Source organism: Narcine bancroftii, chromosome 14, assembly GCF_036971445.1.
Source record: "Narcine bancroftii isolate sNarBan1 chromosome 14, sNarBan1.hap1, whole genome shotgun sequence".
Lineage (NCBI taxonomy): Eukaryota > Metazoa > Chordata > Chondrichthyes > Torpediniformes > Narcinidae > Narcine > Narcine bancroftii.
In genome coordinates, this window is record NC_091482.1 from 34,280,263 (window position 1) to 34,306,691 (window position 26,429).

The following is a 26,429-nucleotide window of genomic DNA, read 5'->3' on the forward strand; positions in this document are numbered from 1 at the left end:
TGTTTTTCCCAGAGAGAGGTGAATCTGTGGAATTCTCTGGTCAGGGAAGCGGTTGAGACTACTTCATTAAACATATTTAAGGTTGCGTTAGATAGATTTTTACACAAGAAAGGAATTTGTGGATATGGGGAAAAGGCAGGTAGGGGAGTCGAGTCAATGATCAGATCAGCCACGACCTTAATGAATGGTGGGGCAAGCTCGATGGGCCGGATGGCCGACTCCTGCTCCCATTTCTCATGTTCCTCTGGTTTCCTCCCACCGTTCAAACCATACTGGGGGTTGTAGGTCAATTGGATGTAATTGGGCGGCACGGACGTGCTGAATGTTCAAATTAAAATTAAATAAAACACAGGACTTACTTACTCTTAACAGAGGAAGAGACCAACTTGTTGACAAGTATTGTAATCATCTTTGTTAAATTTCAAGGAACACCTGCAGCTTATATGTTTGGATCCAAAGCAGATGGGGGAAATTATTTTTTATTCAAAGGATTAACTGTAAAACTAAAGAAATACAGGGATATCTTTCATGTCCATTATCTTCTGTTTTCCTTGGGGATATTTGATTAATGGCCAGGAGGAGGGCAAAGAAATTTGTATCCAAATGATCGATCAGGAAACTTGGGACTGCGGCTAACTTAAGGGTTGAGGTTATCTGAAATACCCAGTTACTGAAACAGTAACTAGCCTAAATATAAGATACAGGGAATCTTTGAAGATAATCTCTACCTCGAACTTAATTTTTCCAAATGCACAAGGGCTGATGATCACAATTTACCCTCATTACACCAAGAAAGCCCCATATTACAAACAGGGAGCTGGAACTAAACAAAAATGGTGGCGTTGCTGTGACAGCAGTGTTACCGCGGTCCTGGGAACTGAGACACGGCACTGCTCCACTGGACCAACTGCAGCGGACTGGTGAGGAGCTCAGCAGCTGATGGACTGACATAGGCTGTGGGAACCAGGTATTGAAACCAGGATTCAAGAGGGACTCTTGAAGCCCCTTGGGTGCCAAAGGCTTCCTGTTCATATGGGAGGTTTGGATCTGGAGCTTGAGTTTACCAATGGTGTGAGTCTGTGTGAAGGCAGAGGCTGCTGGAGCACTGGAGGCGAATCCACGGATTCTCAGCGTCTCCAAAGAGCTTTTCTTTTGCTTCCCTTTCTCCTATAGTTAGATACAATGAGCAATGCTCATGGCAACAGTTGAAATTTACATAACATTTTTAATGTAGTATTATGTGACAATAAAAGGAACTTATGAACATGGAACACTACAGCACAGAAGCCCTTCAGCCTTCAATGTGGTGCTGACCTATATATTCCTCCCAAAAAGAGCTACCTCATAACTCTATTTTCCTTTCATCCATGTGCCTGTCTCTGCCTCCATCACCACCTCTGGCAAGGCATTCCAGGCACCCACAACTTTGTGTAAAAAAAAACTTACCTCTGACGTCTCCCCTAAATTCTCCTCACTTCACTTTGCTACTCCTGGCCTGGGAAACAGGGACTGGCTGCCTACTCTATCAATGCCTCTCAGAGTCTCATAGACCTCTATGGTCACCTCTCACCCTTCTATGCTCCAAAGAGAAAAGTCCCAGCTCTGCTAACCTTGCCTCATAAGACTTATTTTCCAATCCAGGCAACATCCCGGTAAATCTCCTCTGCACCCTCTCCATAGCTTCCATATCCTTCCTACAATGAGGTGACCAGAACTGAACACAACATTCCAAGTGTGGTCTTTGTCGAGTTGCAACATGACCTCTCTACTGTTGGACTTAATCCCCCTATTAAATGAAGCTCAGCATCCCATAGGCCTTCTTCACTATCCTATTAACTTGCATGGCAACCTTGACAGATGTATGGATTTGGACGAGGTCCCTGTTCTTCCACACTGTTAAGTATTCAGCCAGTAGCCGTGTACTCTGCCTAAAGGTTTGACCTTCCAAAATGCATCACCTCGCACCTATCCAGATTGAATGTCACCTGCCCCTTTTCCACTAACTCTGCATCCCATCTATATCCTTTTGTAACCCACAATCTTCAACACTAACCACAATTCCTTTTTATGATACAAAATTTGTAAATAAGAGACAAATGGAATGCTAATTGATACTAATTATTTTATTAAAGATTTTATTACATGGAAATCATTGTTAATTTTAGACCTCCCTGAGCATAGTAGAAAAGTGATTATTATTAAGTCATAGTACCTTGCACAGGTATGAAACTGACTATAGAATTGGGCACAAAACTAAACAATTTATGCACACTAGGTCTTCACAGCTCCACGTAATGAAGATCAAAGAGAAATGCATGTTTAAGATTCTATTGTTTTAGCCTGCCAGGATCCAATACCAGTATATGAGCTATGAAGTCCATTGTCTCACCCTCCCAAGAATAAAATAACAGCCTACATGATGATGCTCCTCTATCAAGCCTGCAACCATTAACAATGGTAGTGCGCGAGCTACAAGATTTGACTGCCCACCTCTCTGTGAGCCACACACTATTATTTTTAAAAGGAGAATATATGCAAGAATTCCAAGATCTGTAGTTCTTAGCATTCCTGCTGCTGTTAAATATGACAACAGTGCCCATGAAACTATGTAATCAAACAAGATTAAATTATTTGAACTCCTTGCCAGTTAATGCTTTGCTGACGTAAACATAATACTGGAGGCGATCCCAAGTGCCAGGAAGGGGACAGGGGTGAAGGGACACATGCGAGTCCAGCTCAGCTAGTCCTGGGTTTGAATGGAACATCACCTCCTATTACCAGTGCTGCAATTACAAACATCCAGACTGGAAGATGCAGCCTGTGCACCCTCACTTCACTGTTCAAGCAGTGGTGGCTGATACTACGTTACAAAGTTGGATTAAGGAAAATAAAGCACAGCTAATACAAAAAGAGTGCAAAAGATGCGAGCATCTCAAGATGGAGCACTGAATCAAAAAGTTCTTTCCGACACACGTTCAGTTATTGCCGAAGACAGTCCTCTGTTACTCCCTGCGCAGCCAGCTCTCCCAGGACATTGTCCAGGTAGTTGGGGTCTGGGAACCCGTGGCCAGAGACGTTGGATCCCTTCTCCGTTTTATGATGAATTTCATTCCAAACTACTGTATCTGTTTCTCCAGTTGTGCTTGATGTTCCGACAGTAAATATCAACCTTCGGTTCCAAGCTACTTTCAGAAGCTCCAGAACCTAAAGTAAATTATTCAGATTAGTTTGCATTCATTCTTTGATGACAATGCATGCTAGACTATCACCTGAGAATACTATAAATGGAAGCCTTTGAACAGATTCATGTCTTAACGGGCTTCCACAACCAAGAATTAAGAAAATTCTGATCAGGCTTCCCACGAGGCCCAATACCCCAGGACCACCATTTCTGAAAGTCAAGTGACTGCTAGTCTATACAGTTTTTCTGCCTCATCACCACCTCAGTCATGGCGTAATGTCATATTCACTGATGAAAGCTTTATACTCTTAAACAGTGGTTCTCAACCTTTTTCTTTCCACCCACATACCACTGTAAGTATGCCATAAGCGCTCTGTGCATAGTAAGGGACTGCTTAAGGTGGAATGAGTGGGAAGGGAAGGTTGAGAACCACTGCTGTAGACCCAATTGTTACTGAAATATTTTGCTTGCGAAAAATTGTCGTTGACCCATTTCCTTTGGAGTTATGAAACCATGCACATAACGGGTCAATTAGGTTCGATTAAAATAGTGGTTTTCATACTTTTTATTACCCACCTTAAAGCAATCCCTGACTAATCACAGAGCACCAATGGCATAGGGAAAACTTAGTGGTACGTGAGTGGAAAGAAAAAGATCGAGAACCACTGCTCGAAAGGTTCAATGCCATCTGGGAGGATGGGTGTGGGGGAGGTGGAAGCAATTTAAAGGATAAAAAAAAGTGGAAGACTTTGCAAACATCATATATCTGAGCCTGACATTGATGCCCAGCCACATAGAACCACACTGCACCTAGCACTGGTAGAATGTCATTTCATGTGGCAATCAATTTACATTCTTTATTCACCTTACTGTGGGAAGTCTTTCATAATGGAGCAGTGAAGGGCTCTGCGTCTGAAGGACACACACAAGCAGAGAGCCGTTGGCGACGTGTGGTGCTTTTGACTCGAGGTCAAAGGACCCGCACAGACTGCAGGCGACTGGAGACTGGCTCCCGAGGACTCGAGAGGGTGCTGAGGGCAAGAGGGGCTCCCGAACAGCTTTGGAGCTGAAGGCTTCCTTGGTGTGGTGCAAGTTTGGACCTGGGCTTGGGCCACCAATTATTTGAACAGAACTGGACCCCTATGCAGCTGCAAAGACTGCAGGAGCGCTGGCATGGACACTTGGTGACTCTCTTGCTTCTCTCTCTCTGACTGAAAAGGGTGCCAGACAATGCTAATGGAGAATCTTTTGTCTGCCTTATGACAGACTAAAGGCAATTTTGTGTAATATTATGTTTGTTTTATTATGTGACAAATAGTTTCTGACTAATTCTTTAATTGTTAAAGCATTACAGATGTATTACCTGTCTTCCCTTTTCATTATAAGGCAGGTAGCAATGCCTGGGGAAGCCACGGGCAGTGTATGGTTTGCCTGGATTTGGATGCTCTGGACCCTGTGGAAAAAACATCAGAGACATCATTTTAACAAAGGGTATATTTTGGCTGTCGTTTCTTTGGCACCTCCACAGCTTATCACACTATTATTTCTTCCAAGGAGAACCATTCTGTAACAAAGGACGGTAGTGGGTTGTATAAAGGAAGGGGATGAGTTAGCACACAGGAGAATGGCTGGATGGTGCATCAACAACAACCTTGCACTCAATGTCATCAAAACTAAGGAGCTGATTGTTGACCAGGGAAGGAAAGCCAGAGATAATACAATGCAGTGATCATTGGGGGGAATCAGAGGTGGAGAGGGTGAGTAAATTTAAGTCCTTGCGAATCACTATCTCAGAGGATCTTTCCTGGGCCTAACACACCAATGGCATTGTGAAGAGTACCTCTACTTCCTCAGGAGTTTACGGAGGTTTGGTATGATATCAGAAATCCTGGCAAATTTCTACGGAGGCATGGTGAAAAGTGTGCTGAGCGGCTACATGACAGGAAACACCAATACCCCTGAGCGGAAAGCCCTCCAAAAGGTAGTGGTCACAGCCCAGGACATCACAGGTACAGCCCTCCCACTATTGACATCTACAAGGATCGCTGCCGTCAGAGAGCAGCAGCAATCATCAAGGATCTGTTCTCGCTGCTGCCATCAAGAGGTGTCAGTGCCACAAAACTTGCACCACCAGGTTCAGGAACAGCTGCTCCCCCTCCACCATCAGACTCCTCAACGACAAACTCAGAGATTCATTTAAGGACTCTTATTTGTCCACTTTATTGATTTTCTTTTTGTTCTCTTGTAGCAGCCTGCGCCTCGAGCTGACACAGAACACGGCGACCAGCGGTCTGAAAGCCTGTTTCCATAGGCTGCTGGCAGGGTGGTGAAACTGATCAATCACCGCTGGTGGATCGCAGGGGGCCCCAATGGAGGCCCAGGCATCCAAGGTAACCAATCAGCTCAAGCCACGCCCCGATGAGCTGACTATAAAAAGCAGAGCTTCCACTGAATAAACTCTGTTGAATACAGTGGGTGTGTCTTTCTTCTCCTGCGGATTCGGGCTATAACCTAGCTGTAGCTGTAGTGATCTCGCTACACTCTCAGTATTGAACAGTTTGTTTACATTTGTTATCAGTTTACAGTTCTTTATTTGTTTACATGTTTCACGCTGTGTACAGATTTATTTTTTGCACAACCAATTGGTGGTAATTCTGCTGTGCCTGCAGCATAAAGGAATCTCAAGGTTGTAATGTGATATCACGTATATACTCTTTCAAAAAATCTGAAATCTGGATAGCCTGAATTGTTCATCGTGTGTTGGTGAGTGGCAAGATTTGAGTTGATGGGAATATGGGGGAAAATAAAAAAAAATATTGGGACGAATGACTCCATTGTCAGCGTGGTCTTAGTTTCTTATTGCACTAGCTGCAACTGTGAAAATCTGTCTGTCTTATATTTACTAACTTTCAGTGTCTCATGATGTATTGTGATAATTTAATTTACACTATTGCTGTTCATGCATTTCACCTATCTGTGTGGCTCCAGGAAGTAGAATTTCCAGGCATCTGTACATAGCACTTATAGAATCTCTCATATTTAAAAAAAATGTTTAAATTAAATTTTTTTAAATTTAGACATACAGCATGGTAACAGGCTGTTTCAGTCCATGATCCTGTGCCACCCCATTTACACCCAATTAACCTACAACCCCAGGTATGTTTTGAACAGTAACTGGAGCCCCTGGGGAAAATCCACACAGACACAGGAGGACAATACAAACTCTTGGCCTGTTTCTTTGCTGCATTATTGTTATTATGTTTCTGAATTTCACGTCTCTACCTTCTTAAGGTAACCTTGCTTACGAACATTCGAATTTCTTCCCAAGAAATTCAAAAATCACTTTAGCTCAAAGCATCAAACAAATTTCCCTGGTCCTGATATTCTCATGAAAAATGTCAAAACCTTCCAGCCACATCCCAAAACTGGCGTTGGTACAATTTTTAAGCAAATTGTACCTGTCCTTGCTTGCTTTCACCCCACCCATTACAATGCCTTGCATAAAAGATGTGTGTGGAAGCAGAGGCAACAGAAAATGTGGACACGTCTTCACTGGAATAAAACTACTGCAGGGTAAACACTTTGATGATGAATCAGCTGATTATTTTGAAGATTGCATTTGAAATTTGACTGGAATTAGTTTCTGGTGATTAATGAAAATCCCTACTGCAGCCCTATTGCAGTAAAGTCAAAAAAGTATTCGAACTTCCCCAACACACAAACTGCAGATCCAGGAGATGATTTCTACTAATATAGATAACTAATTGTAATGTCCAATGTATGGACAAGTAGCATTTGATTGTTCTTGGATAAGTCTTGAGGAATTAATTTAAATAATTAATATATTACATCTTCTTGTAGTGCAAAAATATACAACCCACACCAGCTAAATCATCTTGAAGGTCATACATCTTCTACTTTAAGTGATTGAGGGATAGTTACCTGAATACCAGGAGGGATATTATACACGATTTGTATAGATCCAGTGTCTGGATATCCTGGGAGTGACTGTGGTAATAAATAAATATCCATCCTTCCTTTTGGCTGTGTTCCAGTTTTTTCACCATAGATTGTCTTGCATGATGGACACTGTAAACTGCCATCCTGAAAAATAAATTAATTCAGTTGTTCAGTAAGCATCTATTAGAAAGGATTACTATCTGTGAGATAACATAATTTTCCTTGTATTAGCTTCCGAGCCAGTGATTAGGTACTGAACACATCAGACAATCTTCATACAGCATTGTCAACTAAGCAAGGCAATTAATGTTTTGCAAGTCCATGGAGAACCACAAATCCTGGAATGTGGAGAAAGGACTTTGTGGGTGAAGTAGCAAATATGGAGGCAGAGATACAGTTAGTCTCTCAGATTGAGAACTTTCTCCTGTTGACGGCACTGAGTTAACAACTATTAGCTTAGTCACTGTTGAAAAACAATTTTTGACATAATTTTCTTTGGAATTTCTATTCAATAAAATAAGCACCGTAGGAAGGGAAAGCATGAAGGATACTTTAGAAAGCCGTCCTGAAGTTAGTCCCATTGCTCACAGCAGAACAAATGCTTATCATTTATCAAGTCCCTACCGGCACCACCTACGGCTCCTAGAACGCTTCCACCAGCGTTGTCTCCGCTCCATCCTCAACATCCATTGGAGCGCTCACACCCCTAACGTCGAGGTACTCGAGATGGCAGAGGTCGACAGCATCGAGTCCACGCTGCTGAAGATCCAGCTGCGCTGGATGGGTCACGTCTCCAGAATGGAGGACCATCGCCTTCCCAAGATCGTATTATATGGCGAGCTCTCCACTGGCCACCGTGACAGAGGTGCACCAAAGAAAAGGTACAAGGACTGCCTAAAGAAATCTCTTGGTGCCTGCCACATTGACCACCGCCAGTGGGCTGATAACGCCTCAAACCGTGCATCTTGGCGCCTCACAGTTTGGCGGGCAGCAGCCTCCTTTGAAGAAGACCGCAGAGCCCACCTCACTGACAAAAGGCAAAGGAGGAAAAATCCAACACCCAACCCCAACCAACCAATTTTCCCTTGCAACCGCTGCAATCGTGTCTGCCTGTCCCGCATCGGACTGGTCAGCCACAAACGAGCCTGCAGCTGACGTGGACTTTTTACCCCCTCCATAAATCTTCGTCCGCGAAGCCAAGCCAAAGAAAGAAAGAAGAATTCAAAAACATCCTTCTCCTTAGGGGAGTGGTTCTTAACTATTTTTCCCCACTCACATACCATTTCAAGTAATCCCTTAATCCAGAGGATGCCATAGGTCAGTGGTTCTCAACCTTTTTCTGTCCATTCACATCCCACTGTAAGAAATCCTTATGTCATTGATGCTCTGTGATTAGTAAGGGATTGCTTAAGGTGCTTAAGGGAAGGATGAGAAATATTTGTTACTGAAATATTTTCTTTGAGAAAAATTGCCATTGGCCCATTTCTTTTGGAGTTATGAAACCATGCATATAACAAGTCAATTAGGTTTGATTAAAGCAGTGGTTTTCAATTCTTTCCACCCACATACCATCTCAAGCAATCCCTTACTAACCACAGAACATCTAAGGCATAGGGAATATTTAAAGAGGTAGGTAAGTGGAAAGAAAAAGGTTGAGAATGACTGCCATAGGCACTCTGTGGTAAGTCAGCGATTACTTAAGGTGGTACATGAGTGGGGAAAAAAGGTTGCGAACAACTGCCTAAGGGGAAGGTTGCATGTTATTTAAAAAAACAGCAACATTATGTTTACTTTCAATCAATGAACAATTAGTCATTCCACTCTACCTTGTTCCCATTTTCATACATGGCCATCATACAGAGCAAGTGGAAGACATGGCCACACCTTGCGAGCTTCCCCACTGCATCTGACTGAATGATTCTGGTCCTGGACATCCCATCATATCCAGATAAGGCACTCAACTTCTCCATGCAAATTATACAGTCCTTAAGCAACACAAAACAAAAGCAACAGTTAGTTTTACTTTTGGAGCTGACATGCAATTTAGAGTCTTCACTGACTGAATTGCACCACCTCCCAGAAATCCATTTTGGCAAATCAGTGCTAAGAAATTGTAGTTTCTGCATTTAAACACCAACAACCTATTCCCTTTTGCTAATAATTTAATGACAGAAAACGTACTGAAGCAATTAACCTGCAATGACTATTTAGATAGGTACATATCATCATTTAATGAAATGACCATCAGCATTTCCTACTTGGACAAACTGGAAGAATTCTTACATCTTCAGGTCCAAGAACAAAATAAAGATTGATAATTCAGTAAATACACAACTAAGGGAGCATTATGTTGATATTCTTCTTGTGTTTTTGTCAACAAGTCACAGTCACACCATCAAATAATTCATGCACACGTTAATTTTCAGTTTGTGGATTTTTGCTGAGATAATAGGCAAGCACTTTGATCATATATAATAGAATACCATTGAAGAGTAGCTTGGCAGACTTCAGGAATAAGATATAAGGAGATTTTTTTCACAATAGCAAGATGCAACATGGCATTAGCCTGAAGTGTTGAAGAACATGGAAAGGCCATTAAAAGGCTTATTGATTTAAAGTGACATGCCAAACTTTATCCATTACAGACAATTTTTTCACTTTCATTTTCACAAAGGAAAAACATTACTATGCCAAAACAATTAAAAAAAAGCAATTGACAATTTATTACTAAGTCGAGTGAGAGGAGTTTAAATTTAATTGTATTTCATCTCTTATTTTATAGTTTTCGAATCACTAAGTAGGATCTAATAGATCCAACCTTTAGCACATCAGGATAGCAAAGACTTGTCTGAGACCCGGATCTTGTCTTATCCCCAAACCCACGTCTGGATACACAATCCCAATTTATCGGAACCATAGAGTTTGGATAATATGGTTATAATAAGGATGTTATGTATAACAGATGTATTAGAATAAATGTATTTCAAGAAAACAAGAGCAACCAAGTTTATTGTTACTTATTTACAACTGATCAAAATATTGATTTTAGCATTTCAATTAAAAAAATCTCACTGATGTTTCAGCTGTGGTCCATTGCAGACCATATTCATGAAGTACTTTGATCCCATTTTCTGGAATTTTTTGGACTTGAACAAGACATGGAATTCATTGTATTTTGCAGCAGCAATCATAGTGTAAATTCTTTCTTTGGCTTGGCTTCGCGGACGAAGATTTATGGAGGGGGTAAAAGTCCACGTCAGCTGCAGGCTCGTTTGTGGCTGACAAGTCCGATGCGGGACAGGCAGACACGGTTGCAGCGGCTGCAGGGGAAAATTGGTTGGTTGGGGTTGGGTGTTGGGTTCTTCCTCCTTTGCCTTTTGTCAGTGAGGTGGGCTCTGCGGTCTTCTTCAAAGGAGGCTGCTGCCCGCCAAACTGTGAGGTGCCAAGATGCACAGTTTGAGGCGTTATCAGCCCACTGGCGGTGGTCAATGTGGCAGGCACCAAGAGATTTCTTTAGGCAGTCCTTGTACCTTTTCTTTGGTGCACCTCCGTCACGGTGGCCAGTGGAGAGCTCGCCATATAACACGATCTTGGGAAGGCGATGGTCCTCCATTCTGGAGACGTGACCCACCCAGCGCAGCTGGATCTTCAACAGTGTGGACTCGATGCTGTCGACCTCTGCCATCTCGAGTACTTCGACGTTAGGGATGAAAGCGCTCCAATGGATGTTGAGGATGGAGCGGAGACAACGCTGGTGGAAGCGTTCTAGGAGCCGTAGGTGATGCCGGTAGAGGACCTATGATTCGGAGCCGAACAGGAGTGTGGGTATGACAACGGCTCTGTATACGCTTATCTTTGTGAGGTTTTTCAGTTGGTTGTTTTTCCAGACTCTTTTGTGTAGTCTTCCAAAGGCGCTATTTGCCTTGGCGAGTCTGTTGTCTATCTCATTGTCGATCCTTGCATCTGATGAAATGGTGCAGCCGAGATAGGTAAACTGGTTGCCCGATGGAGATGTGGGGGGGCTGGTAGTCATGGTGGGGAGCTGGCTGATGGAGGACCTCAGTTTTCTTCAGGCTGACTTCCAGGTCAAACATTTTGGCAGTTTCCGCAAAGCAGGACGTCAAGCGCTGAAGAGCTGGCTCTGAATGGGCAACTAAAGCGGCATCGTCTGCAAAGAGTAGTTCACGGACAAGTTTCACTTGTGTCTTGGTGTGAGCTTGCAGGCGCCTCAGATTGAAGAGACTGCCATCCGTGCGGTACCGGATGTAAACAGCGTCTTCATTGTTGAGGTCTTTCATGGCTTGGTTCAGCATCATGCTGAAGAAGATTGAAAAGAGGGTTGGTGCGAGAACACAGCCTTGCTTCACGCCATTGTTAATGGAGAAGGGTTCAGAGAGCTCATTGCTGTATCTGACCCGACCTTGTTGGTTTTCGTGCAGTTGGATAATCATGTTGAGGAACTTTGGGGGACATCCGATGCGCTCGAGTATTTGCCAAAGCCCTTTCCTGCTCACGGTGTCGAAGGCTTTGGTGAGGTCAACAAAGGTGATGTAGAGTCCTTTGTTTTGTTCTCTGCACTTTTCTTGGAGCTGTCTGAGGGCAAAGACCATGTCAGTAGTTCCTCTGTTTGCGCGAAAGCCGCACTGTGATTCTGGGAGAATATTCTCGGCGACACTAGGTATTATTCTATTTAGTAGAATCCTAGCGAAGATTTTGCCTGCAATGGAGAGCAGCGTGACTCCCCTGTAGCTTGAGCAGTCTGATTTCTCACCTTTGTTTTTGTACAGGGTGATGATGATGGCATCACGAAGATCCTGAGGCAGTTTTCCTTGGTCCAAACAAAGCTTGAAAAACTCATGCAGTTTGGCATGCAGAGTTTTGCCAGCCTTCCAGACCTCTGGGGGGATTCCATCCATACCTGCTGCTTTGCCACTTTTCAGTTGTTCGATTGCCTTATATGTCTCATCCAGGGTGAGGACCTCATCCAGCTCTAGCCTTAGGGGCTGTTGAGGGAGCTGGAGTAGGGCGGAATCTTGGACTGAGCGGTTGGCACTGAAAAGAGATTGGAAGTGTTCTGACCATCGATTGAGGATGGAGATCTTGTCGCTGAGGAGGACTTTGCCGTCTGAGCTGCGCAGCGGGCTTTGGACTTGGGGTGAGGGGCCGTACACAGCCTTTAGAGCCTCGTAGAAACCCCTGAAGTTGCCAATGTCCGCGCTGAGCTGGGTTCGTTTGGCGAGGCTAGTCCACCACTCATTTTGGATCTCCCGGAGTTTGCGCTGAAGATGGCTGCATGCGCGACGGAAGGCTTGTTTCTTCTCTGGACAGGACGGCTTTGTAAGGTGAGCCTGGTGGGCAGCTCGCTTCTTTGCCAGCAGCTCCTGGATTTCCTGGCTGTTTTCGTCAAACCAGTCCTTGTTTTTCCTGGAGGAGAAGCCCAGAACCTCTTCAGTGGATTGCAGTATGGTAGTCTTCAACTGATCCCAGAGGGTTTCAGGGGACGGGTCCGTGAGGCGGGTTGCATCGTCGAGCTTTGCTTTGAGGTTTGCCTGGAAGTTTCCTCTCGCTTCGTCTGACTGCAGGTTTCCAACATTGAACCTCTTTCTGGGGGCTTTACTGTTCCTGGGCTTTGGCTTGAAGTGAAGGTTGAGCTTGCAGCAAACCAGCCGGTGGTCAGTGTGGCATTCCGCGCTAGGCATGACCCTGGTGTGGAGCACATCTCGTTTGTCACTTTCTCGCACCAGGATGTAGTCCAGGAGGTGCCAGTGTTTGGATCGGGGATGCATCCAGTTGGTCTTTAGGCTGTCCCTCTGCTGAAAAAGGGTGTTTGTAATGACAAGCCGCTGTTCTGCGCAGAGCTCCAACAGGAGGCGCCCATTGTCGTTGCACTTGCCGACGCCATGCTTGCCCAGGAACCTGGCCAGGTTTATGAGTCTTTGCCGACACGAGCGTTGAAGTCGCCCAGGATGACAACCTTGTCGGCTGTAGGGGTGCGTTGGATGAGGTTGCGCAGGTCGGTGTAGAACTTGTCCTTTTCTGCTGGTTCCGCCTGGAGGGTTGGAGCATAGACACTGATGAGGGTGATGCGACGCTTGTTTTGAAGGGGGAGTCGCATGGACATGATTCGGTCCGAGAGGCCTGTCGGAAGGTTTTCGAGTTTGGAGGCAATGAAGCTCTTGACCATGAAGCCTACACCAGATAGGCGTCGTTCATCCGAAGGCTTGCCAGACCAGTAGAGTGTGTAGCCCGCGCCGCGTTCTTGGAGGCTGCCTACATCTGCCAGCCGGACTTCACTGAGAGCGGCTATGTCGATGTCAAGTCTGAGGAGTTGAAGGAGTCACGTGATGGAGTAGTGGCCGGACGGTGAACTCCAGCCCTCTCCAGAAAAGTCGGGAAAAACAAAGGAAAACACAAAGGCACAGAAATAAAAGTTACAGAAAAGTGAGTATAAAGGTGGAAAGAAGATGGCGACAAAAAAAGAAAAATCGAAAGCAACGGTAAGAAGAGAGGAAGAGAAGACAAAGGAGGAAAAAGGTGAAGGCCTTACCTGTCCGAAGAGACCCGCTGCGGAGAGAGAAACCCGCTCCCTCAGGTCGGTAAATAATGGACTACAAAAATGGCTCGCAGAGCCGAGTAAAAGTGCGCAACCGCGCATGAAAAAAAACACACCGACGGGAGGGGGGACCAGCTGGGGAGTCGATCTCCACAGCCGGCAACGACAGCTGCAGAACACCTGCAGCAAGAAGAGACCACAGAAGACAATAGAAACAAGAAAGAAGAGGAGGAAAGGGCACCAAAGAAACAACAGATGGTCAACCCAGAGGAAGAAGAAGAGGAAGAGGAAGAGTACAGTGAAATAGAAGAAGAAAAGAAAGGCAAGGTAAAGGATATACTTGCTCTTATTAAAGGATACATGGAGTCATTTAAAGAATGGCAAACACAGGAATTTAAGGATTTAAGAAAAAGAATAAACAACACAGAAGAGAAAATGAATAAAATAGATATGACCTTAACAGAAATGGGAAAGAAAATGGACAAGATGGAAGAGCGGGCAGTAGCAGCAGAAATGGAGGTAGAAGACTTAAAAAAGAAATTGGAGAAATCTAATAAAAAAACTAAAGATACACAAGAACTACTAGCTCAAAAAATAGATACAATGGAAAACCATAACAGAAGAAATAACATAAAGATAGTGGGCCTTAAGGAAGATGAAGAAGGCAAGAATATGAGGGAGTTTATAAAAGAGTGGATCCCTAAGACCCTAGGATGTCCAGAACTACAGCAAGAAATGGAAATAGAAAGGGCACATAGAGTATGGGCCTCTAAACCACAACCACAACAAAAACCAAGATCTATTGTAGTAAAATTCCTAAGATATACTACAAGAGAAAAGGTACTGGAGAAGACAATGGAAAAAGTAAGAGAGGGCAACAAACCACTGGAGTATAAAGGGCAAAAAATCTTCATTTATCCAGATATAAGTTTTGAACTCCTAAAGAAGAGAAAAGAGTTCAATACAGCAAAGGCGATTTTATGGAAGAAAGGGTATAAATTTATACTAAAGCATCCAGCGGTATTGAAAATATTTATTCCAGGACAACAAAACAGACTATTCTCGGATCCAGAAGAAGCACGAAAATTTGCAGAACAATTACAAAAATAGACTGAGGGAGGAAGACGGGTAATGAGAGTTAAAATGATCACGATTGATATGTATGTGGGTAAAGACAAAAATAGACTGAGGGATGAAGACGGGTAATGAGAGTAAAAATGATCACGATTGATATGTATGCGGGTAAAGAGGTATAAGAGTGAATAGAGACAATGAGCATACATGAATGTATCTGTACTTAGAGGAAAATATAGATAGTATAGACAAGAATTAATAAGGGAAGGTAATGGAATAGAGAGAATAAGGAGGGAATTAAAAGAGTGACCTTTGTGACATATGAAAAGTGAAATCTTTTCTGGGGGAGGCGGGGTGGGGGGAAATAGCGGTCACTGCAAAATCAGTTGACGCTTGCGAGTGGATTCGCAAATCCAAATGGAGAGGGGAGATGTGGTTGTCCGACAAGGGATAAAGGACAACTCAGGAGGTGAAGGGGAGATTGGGGATAAATAAGATAGAAATAGGAGAATAAGGAAAATGTTGGATGTTGTAGGAATGTTGTCTTATAAAGAGTTGAAAATAAGAAAACAGAAATGGAAAAGGAGGAAAGGTAATGATGGAAAAACGGAAAGAGAAGATAAACAAAATATAAAAGGGCTACGCTGAACTATATGTCTTTAAATATTAATGGAATACATAACCAAATTAAAAGGAAGAAACTACTAAATTTAAATGAATAAATGTATTCCATTAGAAAAAATAACAGATAGGTTAAGAAATAATATTGAAATATTCGAGCAAGTATAGGAGCCTTACATTAAATACAATAGCGAAAACCTACCGGGGACAAACATTACCTAAGTTTATGGAAGGAGAAGGAAAGAAAAGAATGGACTCAGTAGAATTTCTGGTGTAATTTTGTTGAATGACAACATTGTCTGACTGGCTTAATGCAACCTAGATTGTATACCTAAAATGGATGAGAGGGGGGGGTGGGGGGGTGGCTTGGGAGGAGGGGGGGGGGAGAAAAAGTCACTGTATATGTGTGAAAAAGAAATAGTGTATATCATGGCTAATGTGATTTATGGTGTGAAAAATAAAAAATTAAAATTAAAAAAAAAAGTCTGAGGAGTTCATGTGCAATGAGGGCAGACCGACGTTCAGGTCGGTGGCTGTCAGCCTTGTCTAGCATGGTTCTGATGTTCCAGCATGCTAGCTTGAGTTTGTGAGCATCTTTTGAGGGGGAGGACGTGGAGGGGGAGGATGTGGAGGGGGAGGACGTGGACCTGTCCTCGGGCCTGCGCAAAGGAGCTTTTAGGTGGAGTGCAGTGCGCGCAGTACTGGCCCCACCCTTTACACCCATGGTTCGTGTGCCGTGGCCGAGCAAGCTGGGACGTGGCAGCGAGGTCCTTGGGTCGTAGGTTTTATATCGGAGTGGCCTTCTCCTATGCAGGTTTCTTACCCAAAAAGTCAGGCAGTCTCTTTGGTTCATTGATCATTCAGGAATCTGATGGCAGTGGGGAAGAGGCTGTCCTTGTGCCGCTGAGTGCTCGTCTTTAAGCTCCTGAACCTTTTCCCCCGATGGTAGCACTGAAGGAGGCATGGCCTGGTGGTGGGGGTCTTTGAGGATAGAAGCTGCTTTTTTAAGACACCGCCTCATGTCGATGTCCTCGATGGAGTGAAGTCTGGTGCCTATGATGTCACAGGCTGAGTTAACAATCCTCTGGAATTTATTCTTGTCCTGAGAGCTAGCACCTCCATACCAGGCAATGATGCAACTCACCAGAATACTCCACAATGTACACCTGTAGAAGTTTACGAGAGTCTTTGGTGACATACAGAATCTCCTCAGACACCTCACAAAGTATAGTTGCTGGCGAGCCTTCTTCATGATTGCATCAACATGGAGGCTCAAGGGCAGATTGTTGGAGATGTTAACACCCATGAATTTTAAGTTCTTGACCCTCAATGAGGACTGGGTCACATTCCCCTGATGTCCTCCTGAAGTCCACAACCATCTCCTTGGTTTTCCTTTCGTTAAGTGCAAAGTTGTTTACGTACATCATACAAAGAGCTGATCTACGCTTCCTCATTGCTGTTTGTGATTCTGCCGACAACTGTGGTTTCATCGGCAAACTTATAGGCAGCATTGGAATTGTGCCTGGCCACACAGTCATGGGTGTGTAATGAGTAGAGCAATGGGCTAAGCACGCATCCTTGATATGCTCTGATTCCAGATCTCCAACTATTTTTTGCCAACTACCAACAGACACACGAATTGGGAGCATGAACAAGCCATTCATTTTGTAAGCCTGCTCCACCAGTTATCAAAATTAGACATGATTTTCCACAACAGCACCATCCTATTATACCTTTACTCCCTCAGTGTCTGGTATCCTATTGATCTCTAGCTTGGACAAAATGAAAAAATTGGGCCTCCAAAACCCACTTATTTTGAGAATTCCAAAGATTCACCACTGTCTATATGGAGAAATTTCACCTCATTTCAATAAATCCCCATCCACCAAAATCTTGACACAGCTGAAACTGGCGGACAGGATTTTTTAAAAAAAGTTTTACGAAAAATAATTGAACAAAAATATGGTTTCCATAGAAATGCACTCGATATATTGACCAGGACTAAGCTTATAGATAAAAAACCCAGAAAAATTGCAGGTGATAAAAAGAATGACTTTAGTAGTTGTCTTGCTGTGCCAGGCCATTAGGCCAAAGAGAAAAGGAAACAAGACTTTCTGCTTAAATGCCTTTGTTCAACAAAAATTAAGCTTCTCCAATAATTTTTTGATTTCACCTCATCCGGATGCTCCTCTATTCTTGCCATGTACTTCTTTACCACCTCCTCTGGATCTTTTATGATCTCTGTTATGGAAGAAAGGAAAAGATGATGATACAGCTATAGCCCAATCTGAGCAAAACCTTGTTCATACCCAACATTCATTCAAGACAAACTACCCCAATGGTAAGAGACGGGGAAAAACTGAAACCGAATAGTCAGCAAATGTTTTGCAGTCAGTAGGACAGGCAACATTTTAAAAGAAAGAGAAACTGATGGGAAAGGTTTCATAAAAACAAATAAACAGTACTTCACCAGCACCATTTTTCTTTCACCACGTTTATGGTTTTGTTATTCACCCCTCTTGCTCAATTTTATACAAAAAAAATTGATCTAATAATGTAACAAGAGATATGAGTATTTGAGTGCAACTATGAAATCACACAATATCAATCAAAGCTTAGGAATTTATAACCCAGATAGAGACAAATCAACCTACAGCACTGTTTTGTGAATGACCATTCCCTCTGATCTACATTAGGATACCAAGCAGAAAATGTCACCTTGATGCTGTCTACTTTGTGCCTTCACTGTTCCAGGCCACAAATATTATACTTGTATTATTCTCAGGATAAATTTATTTAGCATAACCACCCCCACCCCCCCCACCAAAGCCCTCAGTAAAGAATGTGAATATAGGGCTTTGGGAAACTGGCATAGAAAAGAAATTCAGGCCGAGGATAGATCAGCTATGACCACATTGAATGGTGGGTGGGGCATGCAATCCTTCCTCCTGTGTAATCTATTCAACTTGTATCCAAGACTCTTTGATAAAGAGCATAAAAAAATGATGTCAAGGGAAACATTTTTCCTGTTCAGCCTGATGTTCTTTCATTTTATACAATTTTAGTCTTTTATGTTTAACTCTAAATTAAATGAGCACAATTTTTCCTCTCTAACTACAATTCCCCATGTCAACATTCCAATAGATTTCTCTGCGTATTCTCTAATGCTTACAACACACAGTTTTCCTTTAATGTCACATACCAAGATGCAGTGATGGAGATTGTTTTGTAAGCAGACTGGTTAGACATCTCATACATGGTACAGTGCAAACGTGAAATTAGAGAGAGATCTCAGTTGGCAGAGGGCAGAGTACCCTTTTGGGGTTCCTTCAGGAGTCTGTCTGTAGCAGAAAAGAAACTGCCCATGAATCTGGTGATGTGTGATCTCATATTCGTGATTCTTCTTCCTAAATGAGGGAGGGGGGGTAGGTACAGGGCGTGGATGGGATGGGATGGGATATCTTTTAATACGTTGAATGCTCTTCCAAGGCAACAGGAGTTGTAGATGGGATCACGCTATACAGTACAACTCCAGTTATCCAAAATTGGATTCTTCAAAATCATAATTTATCTGAATTATTTTTAAAAATTTAATAAATGAGGATATTCGCAACAAATCAAAAATTGTAGCGGTGGCTACACTGCTCCTGCAATAACACACGCAACCAGACGGGTTGAGCTCAGTGAGCAGACTAGTTTATCGCAGGCTGCTGGGCTGCACTTAAAAGCCCGGCCCTGTCTGAGAACCACGCTGGAGGGCGCTGTCGTCACCCAGGCGTCACGTGGTCCCCAAGTGCGGATTTCTGAGCCCAGAACTGGAAGGAAGGGAAACCCCTGATGGCGCCATTTTGGCTGGCTGCCACACCATGTGGCTTACAAGCAGGTCCAGTTTGCCTGCCTTGTGGTGAGCCGCCACACAGCACCCCCCCCACCCAGAACCGGCGCCAATGTCCTTTTTGTCAGGCGGCCTTGCTTCCTGGGCTGGGCAACGACCACGGGCTCGGTGGGATCGAGGTGCGCTAGCTTCAGCCTGTTCATGGCAAAAAGCTCATGCCTGCCGCCCAAGTCCAGCGCGAACATCGAGCCGGAATGCTGTATAACCCTGTTGGCCCCTTGTATGGTCACTGCAGAGGTGCCACGATCGGGCCCTGCCGAATGAAAATGAATTCTGTGGAAAGCAGCTCGTCGGGAACGTGAGATGGGCGGGTGCCATGCCTGGGCGGCGGTGGGGGCTCAAAGGAGTCCAAGCGTGCCGAGGTGAGGAAGTAGCTTGTGCGGCGACCTCTGGGGATTGTGAGGTGTGTTGACGAGTTTATCAGGTAGTGCCAGCGGCGCACCGTAGACCAGCTCAGCTGATGACTCCTGAAGATCTTCCTTGGAAGTGGAGCGGACACCCAAGAGCACCCAAGGCAGTTTGTCCGTTCAGTTGGGACCAGTGAGGTGGGCCATGAGTGCCCACTTAAGATGGCGGTGCAGACGTTCAACAGTCCATTGGCCTGCGGGTGGTAGGCCATGGTGCAGTGTAGCTGTATCCCCAACCTGTTGGTGAGCTGTGCCCTGAGAACTGGGCACCCTGATCGCTGGTGAGATGAGCCGGGACGCCGAACCAGGTGACCCAGCCATGCAACAGGGCTCGGGAGCAGGAGTCGGTGGAGGCGCCTGGCATCAGGATTGCCTCAGGCCAGCAAGTGGTGCAGTCCACCACCATAAAGAGGTAACGGTTACCCCGGGAAACGGGTAAGGGCCCGACGATGTCCACTTTAATGTGGCTGAACCGCTCCCGGACTTGCTCGAACTCCTGTACGGGGGCTCTGGTGTGCCTGTGCACCTTGGACGTCTGGTAATGGGTGCATGTTCTGGCCCAGCCCATGCCATACGAACCGTTCTGCCACCATCCAGACCGTGAACCTGATGGACGGATGTGAAAGGTCGTGGATGTGATAAAAGACCTGCTTGCGCCACTGCTGTGGAACCACTGGCTGCCGAGTGCCCAAGGAGATATTGCACAGGATGGGCCTTTGCCGCTCGGAGTCGGGAGGTCTCGGAACCTCAGGTGGTCTTGAAGGCCCTCATCTCCTCATCAGCTTCCTGGTCCCGGACGATCTGGTCGAAGTCGAGGCCGGGGGTCAGTGCGCAGATGGTCGGTCGCGAGAGTGCATCGGCAACCACATTGTCCTTCCCCACCTTGTGCCAAATGTCGGTGGTAAACTCCGACACGAAGGAGAGGTGACGCTGCTGGCAGGCCGACCAGGGATCCTTTGCCATCACGAGCGCCTGGGTGAAGGGTTTGCCTGGGTGAAGGGTTTGTGGTCGGTGAAGATAGTAAAAGTCCTCCCCTCCAAAAAATAGCGGAAATAATGCACCGCCAGGTATATGCCCAGTAACTCATGGTTGAAGGCACTATATTGTGTTCTGGGGGCGGAGCAAGTGGCTGAAGAATGCCAGCAGCTTCCAATGCCCATTCATCTGCTGCTCCAGGATGGCACCGACGGCTGTGGCAGAGGCACCGACAGAGAGTGCCATATACAGGACAGTGTGCGGGTGGGTAAGCATGGAGGCCTTCGCGAGGGCGTCCTTGGTGGCTTCGAATGCAGTGCAGTCTTCTGGGTTTCAAGCAAGTGTCTTGTGCTTGGCTGCGATGAGGACGAACAGTGGTTGCATGATGCGCGCAGCTCCCAGGATGAAGTGGTTGTAAAAGTTGACCATACTTGAAAACTCCTGCAGCCCCTTGAGGCTGTTCGGGCGTGGGAACTCCCTGATGGTGGCAACCTTCACAGCGGCCGTGATGGTATGGCCCAGGAACTGCATGGACTATTTCCCGAACTGGCACTTGGCCAGGTTGATGGTAAGGCCAAAGTCAGCCAGCCAGGAGAAAAGGGCATGTAGGTAGCCCTTGTGTTGCACCCGATCCCTGCTGGCAACAAGGATGTCATCTAAGTAAATGAAGATGAAATCCAAGTCCCTGCCCACAGAGTCCGTTAGGTGCTGGAAGGTCTGAGTGGTGTTCTTAAGCCTGAAGGGCACGCACAGGAATTTGAACAAGCCAAAGGAGGTGATAATGGCCGTCTTGGGCATGTCCACAGGGTCCACCGGGAACTGGTGATATCCGCGCACCAGGTCAACCTTGGAGAAGACCCTCGTGCCGTGCAAGTTGGCTGTAGAGACCTGGATGTGAGGGATGGGGTAACAGTCAGGAACGGTTGCCTCGTTGAGCCATTGATAGTCTCCGCAGGGACGTCAGCAACCGGAGGCTTTCAGGACCAGGTGGAGCGGCGAGGCCCACGGGCTGTCGGACTGTCAAATGATCCCCAGCTTCAACGGGTGCGAAAACTCCTCATTCGCTACCTGGAGCTTGTCAGGCGGGAGCTGGAGTGCCTTGGCGTGAACCAGCGGGCCCTAGGTGGGGATGTGGTGAACACCCCAAGGCGTAGTCTCATGCCTATAGCGTTGATCCCAGGCTCGCTCATGATGGATTCAAAGACGTTTAAACCAGTCAGGGTCACCAATTGTAGCGGCGGCTACACTGCTCCTGCAATAACACATGAAACCAGATGGGTTGAGCTCAGTGAGCAGACTAGTTTATTGCAGGCTGCCACTTATAATCCCAGCCCGGACCTGGCTGAGAACCATGCTGCAGGATGCTGACGTCACACGGGCGTCATGTGGTCCTCAAGCACGGGTTTCTGAGCCCCAAGCTGAAACCCCTGACAGCGCCATTTTGGCTGGCTGCCCCGCCGCATGGCTTACAAGTGGGGCTGGTTCGCCTGCCTTGTGATGAGCCGCCACAAAATCATCATTTATCCAAAATTTTTCGGAGCGGAACTGACCTCACAGGTTGAAAAACAATTTACTCTACAGATTAGAATGATTGTCCTTGTTTCAAGTAACTACCCTCCCCCCAACCTTCCATTTCTTCTTTACCTTCCCCTATTTACTTTTCTCTCCAACTCTACCTCTCAAACTACATGCCACTGTCTCCCAGCTGCAAGCTTGGTCAGACGAATCCCTTGTCCTGGTGTGTTGTGAGTAAGGAAATGGGTTTGGGAGGTCTCAAAGGCAAGGACTCTGAACACAGATTTGATGTAGGGAAGGATTTTATTTTCAGAAAGCAACTGATGCAGAGCACACACACACACAACACACAATGAACTGGTACATAAAATGATCAGGGAAAAATCACTACGATGCCCCACCCCCCCTTGATTCAGGGCAGACATGGCTCCGTGCTACAAGGGACACTAATTAAACACTCCCAACCCTTTTAACAGTGCACATCTTACCAACAGTTTCTCCAGCACCCTTCCACATTTCTTGGCCTGGAGTGAAGTAGGGTGGTCCCAAGCTGGCAAAGGGAGAGAACAAAGAGCACATGGCACCTTTATAAATGCTGGAGGGACAAGCCCATATCACTTACTCAGTGGCAGGAGGGTTAATCTAATTACAACAGCCAATGGCCCAAGTACAGATAGGCCAAGTCCAAGTAATTTACATGTGGCCAACAGCAAGGTGTGCACTAATGGGTGGGGCAGAACCAAACCTTGATTGGCAACTGGTGTGTCCTCTGACTAAGTAGGGACCAGTGCTGTCTCATGACACCCACAACTCTTCCCAATACATGGCGTCATCAAGGAGAGTGGCTCCCTGGGCAGGAGAGGGACCTCGGGCTCAGTGGCTTTCTCTCCTTGGCACAGTGGGGCTCCCAACGCCAACACTGAACCCTCCCCTCGGCCTACTGTCACACATGCACACTGGACTCCCCTCGGCCGAGGGGAGAATTTGAAGTCGGGACTCAGGCGGCGCCATTGGGAGCTCTGGTGACTAGGGAGACAGGAGTGCATCAACTTGCCATTGAATGTTCCACCAGCCCGGGAAGCCTCCGTGGGGATCAGCGGCAGTGGTGGGGGTGTGTCAGGGATTGGCGGCCGGGAGGGGGGGGGAGGGGGGGGCGCACCGGGGAAGTGTCGGGGATCAGCAGCGGCGGTGGGGCCAGCATTTTTTTTTTAGTGAGAATTAAACATTATTTTAATGCTTAAAATGGCTTCCCTTATTGTTTGTTGTTGTATAAACACTGTTACAAGGTATTTGCTGTTGCTACTGGGCTGCTTTTAAAAAAAATGACCAATTCTCAAAAAAAAATTATTTGACATAGGCCCAGTCCCAACCATTCTGGATAATCAGAGTTGTAACTGCACTTGAGGGCCGTGTGAGATAGTGACATTCACAACTCTCTGCAGTTTCCTTTAGCTATGATTCCACAAGTATTTTATAGATTTTTACAATACATCCCCAACTCTTGCATTCCATACTTAGTGCACGAGGAAATATGTGGATACCCCCTTTTGATTGACCTGATGATAGCATTCCTCAACATCCATCTGATCTATCTATTTCCTATTTTTATCCTAACCCACCATAACAAATTACCTCAGACATCTTCCGAGTAAATTTGCCATTTTCTACTTGCAAGACCAATCCATTCATAGCTTTCTATAGTTTGTATCTTTCCTCCTCACAACAGATCATCATACCTCAAACACTTTTTAAATTTGGCTCTGACATCCAAGCTCAAATCAATGTTATATACCATGAAAATTGACCATGCAGGACCCAATGTTCAACAGCTTTCTGGTCACTAAACTACACAAATTCAGAGCTGAATGTAAAATTTGGAAATTGTAATCCTCATTAAATCAACCTTTTGTTTCCAGGTTCAAGGATTTCTCAGAACAAAGCCCATCATTGTTACATGTGTACGGTTTAACTGGATTAGAGCAGAGCAGTCAGTGTGGGATACATTTCTTCCCCATACGGTCCCATTCCAATCATTGCCTTGAATTCCTTTCAAAAAACACTCCAAACACAGCTTTTGTTGATGGGATAGTCTGGTGACAATGAAGATGACAGTGAAGCTTTGGTTGTGACAGTTATTTCTCCCAGATTGTGTTCTACTGTCAAGTTACATAAACTACCTCTTTCTTGTAATTCAGTTACTTAGTTAGATAGAATAATTCAAATTGAGATCATGTTAAAACACCTACCAAACCTTTATTATAATTTCAATTAATTCCATTGAATAAACCAACTTCACCTTGTGGCAAGAATACATTAGAATGAGCTGAGCTCATTCACGGGTAAGATACATCAATTCAGTGAAGGCTAATGTTCACTTTTAGCAACGTTCCCAAAAGTAAATCTTGTACAAAAAGGCAATTTACACATAATCAGCTAATATTTTGGCTATGTTATATGTCAGAGGAGAAAAAAAACCTAGAAAGGCAAATAAGGTCTGGGATTTCGGGGGTGGGGGGGCGGTGAAATTAAAAGTCAGAAGCCCTGAAGCAAATGTCTGTGATAAAAAGCAGTTCGCTGTTTTTGAGCAATATAGCAATATTAGTTATTTGGTTGATTTCTGGGCCATTCTGCGACAATTAATTTGGTTTAATTTGAAGTATCTTAACAACATTAATTCAATATTTAATCTTTCAGGGGACCGTTCATTGTCAATCCATATCCCTTCTTCCACTGGGTTTATCTAAGTTTGAAAAAAATAATCAAAAATTATTCATCTGCTTTTCGAATGTTCTGAATATTCATTTATACAACAGTCGCTGGCATTCCAGCCTCACTGCTAACGGCTGATAAATATTTTCACTTATTACACTTCATTTTCCTCATACCATTTCTCCACATTGAAATAACAAGCTGCACAAATATATGCCTTTGTCTCTAGTCTGTTCCCAAAATTCAACTCCTTTGCTCCATGCATTATAAAGAGATTCCTCTGGACAATACTCTTGGTTACATATTTTAACAGCTCGACACATAGTTACAAAACAACTTGGTTTTGAACAGTTTAATGCAGTAGTTATTTTAATAACTTTCAAAATCATGGTTCAAACTTGCCATCTGATCATAAAGAGATTCTGTGCAGTGTCATGTAGTTGTTATTGCAGTTGGTACAATTGTACCATTTGAAAGCTATTTAGAAATGTTCATGAATGTAACATTTTAAAGGGACAATTCTTAGGTGGACAATTATGTGAGCATGGATAAGTTTGGACAAGAGCCTGTTTTGATGCTGTAAGACTCCAGGACTCTGTCAACATCTACACAGGGCATCACTATGAACCAACAACCAGCTAAGCACAAGCCTCAGACTTTCCCAGCTGTTAAGCCTGTCAAGGAATTTTAATACTTTTCAATGCCCCCAACATTCAGAAATTTTCACAATTTAATTTACACCTTTACCTGGCCAAAATATTGAAACTACCCCAAGCGGTCATGTAAATCTTTGAAAAATTCAACATAGCAGCCAATCTCTGTTTTCCTGGAGCAACTCAGGATGGGTCATAAATGCCAGCCTGGGTCAACACCAACATCAATAGGTCTTCTCTTCTACAACTAAATAATCCAGTTATATATTCATGCAATGGGCCACAGAGATTATTCTGAAAGGAATTAAAATGTTAAAACGTGAATATATGAACAAACATCAATGCTAGCATACCACTGGGAGCTGGTACTTTGGGAAAGGAAGAAAACAACATCAGCCTCAAATTACAATGCCTCAGCTTATTTGCTGAGTAACTGAATTGTATCGTGGATCATTGCCCAAATCAGACAAACCAATCTCAGAGGTGCATTGTGTTCCTTAATGTCATGTGATAATCATGGTAGGAGACATGCTCATTGTTCACCATAACCTTAAGAGACAAAGCATTCCTGAAGTCAATCCCATAATTCTACAATGCAGCAGAAACTAATATTTGCTGTTGGTCTAAGCCTCAGAATCTAAACATTCAACAACAAATTTGCAATAGCCATTTCATGTGACACAAATGCAGAGATAGAAGCTGTATGCTTTTATGCCACAAGAATTGACAACAACTGAATGTACAAAGTTAATTTACCAATGAACTTCTATTAACGGAAAACCTTGCACAGATTATTATTGATCTTTCGAAGTTGGAACAGACACCAGAAGACTGTTTCCTTTCTCCCAAACACACTGCAGTCTATTTCAGAAACAATAATTATTAA

General features: G+C 44.5%; 1 protein-coding gene across 3 annotated transcripts in view; it reads right to left on the reverse strand.

Moving 5' to 3' along the window:
- Positions 1-2,108: 2,108 nt before the first annotated feature.
- The window catches only part of dtx2 (deltex 2, E3 ubiquitin ligase), an 87,427-nt gene continuing 63,106 nt past the window's right edge, over positions 2,109-26,429 (reverse strand). For all 3 annotated transcript variants that reach the window (XM_069910916.1, XM_069910914.1, XM_069910915.1), the window contains 5 exons: positions 17,563-17,630; positions 8,968-9,126; positions 7,124-7,285; positions 4,545-4,634; positions 2,109-3,204 (listed from right to left, as the gene is read on the reverse strand). In XM_069910916.1, the coding sequence (XP_069767017.1) occupies positions 2,980-3,204; positions 4,545-4,634; positions 7,124-7,285; positions 8,968-9,126; positions 17,563-17,630 (704 nt within the window). In that variant the 3' untranslated portion in view covers positions 2,109-2,979. The remainder of the gene's footprint in view (positions 3,205-4,544; positions 4,635-7,123; positions 7,286-8,967; positions 9,127-17,562; positions 17,631-26,429) is intronic.